Source organism: Meleagris gallopavo, unplaced genomic scaffold, assembly GCF_000146605.3.
Source record: "Meleagris gallopavo isolate NT-WF06-2002-E0010 breed Aviagen turkey brand Nicholas breeding stock unplaced genomic scaffold, Turkey_5.1 ChrUn_random_7180001955925, whole genome shotgun sequence".
Classification (NCBI taxonomy): Eukaryota; Metazoa; Chordata; class Aves; order Galliformes; family Phasianidae; genus Meleagris; species Meleagris gallopavo.
In genome coordinates this window covers 1-1,322 of record NW_011216557.1, presented here as the reverse complement: position 1 = coordinate 1,322, position 1,322 = coordinate 1, and the positions used below count along the sequence as shown (strand labels likewise).

Below are 1,322 nucleotides of genomic sequence, written 5' to 3'. Positions count from 1 at the left end.
TGAGCTTAGGGCTCATAAGAGAAATGGTGTTGTTACCTGTGGGTGTTGCTATGGCAATGAGTGCCCTGCCTGTGGAGCCAGCAGAGTCATTTCCGGCAGCTCTGTCATCTTGGGGCTGGGAGGTGGTTTTCTGCCTCTTTCTCACTCAGCAAACAGGAGGCTCAGTCTCAGCATGCACCGCAGCTCTCTCATCTTCACTGCCTTCCTGGGACAACTGCTGGGTAAGTGCAGGCTTTTAATCAAGGCATCCATCTTCTCCCCACGAAGCCCTCACCAGCCTCAGTGGGGCTTTGTGGCAAACAGCTGCTGAGTAACAGTAAACCTTGGGCAAATACTGAGTGATTTTTGAAATTTTACACCAGATCTCTCAAAATACTGCTGCTGTTGTAAACGACAACAGGGAAGATGGAGAAGAGAGACCTGAGGACCTTCTCCTGCTTTTCTCTACCCTTCCCTCTCTCTGTGTCTCTGCTTTTCTCTTCTGGCCCACCTGCTGCCACTCCCAGAGATCGCAGGCATCTCTGCAGTCTTACATTTCATCCTCTCCATAAGAAAGAAGCATCCAGAGATCACTCTCATCACCCTACATCTCGTCTTTGTATATAGTTCAGGGACTTAGGAGCCCTCCATGTTGACAAGGATGGGGAACCGGGATGCATCTTTTCCCAAAAGCTCCATGGGTCACTCACCCTGCACAGCCAGGACAGACTGCTCCCTGTTCCTCTCTGCAGGGGCACAGCACAGGTTCTGCTCTGGCCGACAAGGACAGAGTTCTTTCAAAAACACCTTGCTATGCACAGGCTGCAACAGCTTTCTGCTGGACAAAGGACAGGGAGCCTTCCCTCCCTCTGTTTTGTATCTACTCCATGGTGGCTGCTTGGAGCCTTCCCTGCAGAGCTGCTCACCTTTGCTTTCTTCTTGCAGATGCTGTGGGGCAGACCATTGTCAGCCAGCAAGAAGGACAGGTCACAGTGGAGGAAAGAAACACCTTCCAGACCACCTGCACATACCAGACAGCTGGGTTTTATGGCTTGTTTTGGTACCAGCAGAAGAAAGGCCAAGCTCCCCAGCTGGTCACATATCAGACAGCAGCAGGCTCCAAGCAGAACGGCCGTTTCACCACGTGGCTGAACACCACCGAGAAATACAGCCTCCTGCGGCTGGCAGAAGTCGAGCTGTCTGACAGCGCCTTGTACCTCTGTGCTGTGCGGGACACCGTGGTGCAGGGAGCTTCCTTGGCCGTGCCAGAACCGCAGTGAGGGAGGGGGTGTGTCTGTTGGAGGCGGAGCTCTGGGGAAGGGGCCCTCAGCTCTCCCCTGGCA

General features: G+C 53.7%; 1 gene segment (V, D, J or C); it reads left to right on the top strand.

Moving 5' to 3' along the window:
* Nucleotides 1-57: 57 nt before the first annotated feature.
* LOC100542613 lies at nt 58-1,315 on the top strand. The segment is given in 2 exon segments: nt 58-221; nt 925-1,315. Coding segments are annotated over 2 exon segments (384 nt in total).
* Nucleotides 1,316-1,322: the final 7 nt, after the last annotated feature.